Source organism: Crocuta crocuta, unplaced genomic scaffold, assembly GCF_008692635.1.
Source record: "Crocuta crocuta isolate KB4526 unplaced genomic scaffold, BGI_CrCroc_1.0 scaffold737, whole genome shotgun sequence".
NCBI lineage: Eukaryota > Metazoa > Chordata > Mammalia > Carnivora > Hyaenidae > Crocuta > Crocuta crocuta.
In genome coordinates this window covers 1873787-1874737 of record NW_027527804.1, presented here as the reverse complement: position 1 = coordinate 1874737, position 951 = coordinate 1873787, and the positions used below count along the sequence as shown (strand labels likewise).

The window sequence follows — 951 nt, the reverse complement described above, 5'->3', positions numbered from 1 at the left end:
CATTGGTCTCAGAATGATCTTTAAACATGTCCTTACTAATTTATTCTAAGTGACTTTGAAAAAGTCATACTTGACTTTATGTGTATATATGTGTTTAATATTTGTAATTGTTTTTAGATCATTTCCAGATTTATATTGTAGGCCATTTATCGTACTATATCCAGATGTAAGCAGAATAAAAGTTTTTCTGCATTTTTGTGTGGTAGTCATTGCTTATGTTTATTTCTAGTTATAATTCTCATTTTCCTTTAGAAGAATATATCTTCCACACAAATTAGCTCTATATGAAAATGGTAGGACCATAAGGTGATTGAGAAGGAATATCAGATATTTGTAAGGCTTGATTCTGAGTAGTCATCTAGAATGTCATTGTAGTTTTAACATCTCACTGTAGTCACTAAGCATGACTGGACAGGGTAAAAATGTGGGTATGGGAGTTTGGGTATCTTTTTTAAAGTGTCTTCTCTTTGGAGATTAAAAAATGGCTCATCATTTCACAGGTTTTCCTGGAATTCCAGGACCTCCAGGAGCACCTGGGTCACCTGGAAGAATTGGTCTAGAAGGACCTTCTGGGCCACCAGGCTTTCCAGGACCAAAGGTCTGGGACATTTTTTGAAATTTTTAAAAATGTTTCTATCTCTGAGAGAGAGAGAGAGACAGCATGAGCAGGGGAGGGTCAGAGAGAGAGGGAGACACAGAATCTGAAACAGGCTCCAGGCTCTGAGCTAGCGGTCAGCACAGAGCCTGACGCGGGGCTCGAACCCACGAACCGCGAGATCATGACCTGAGCCGAAGCTGGATGCTTAACCTACTGAGCCACCCAGGAGCCCCAGGTCTGGGACATTTTAATTTATTCTTTTCCCTTTTCCTATTTCTTCTATTAGCCTTAACTCTCTATTTTGACATAGATATTATCATCCCAAGTCTTCATTTTATAAATAAAGTTAACTG

General features: G+C 38.8%; 1 protein-coding gene across 1 annotated transcript in view; it reads left to right on the top strand.

The window, feature by feature from the left end:
* The window catches only part of COL4A5 (collagen type IV alpha 5 chain), a 227462-nt gene that overhangs the window by 154839 nt on the left and 71672 nt on the right, over positions 1–951 (top strand). The window contains exon 27 of the mRNA XM_077773807.1: positions 501–581. Within this exon, the coding sequence (XP_077629933.1) occupies positions 501–581 (81 nt within the window). The remainder of the gene's footprint in view (positions 1–500; positions 582–951) is intronic.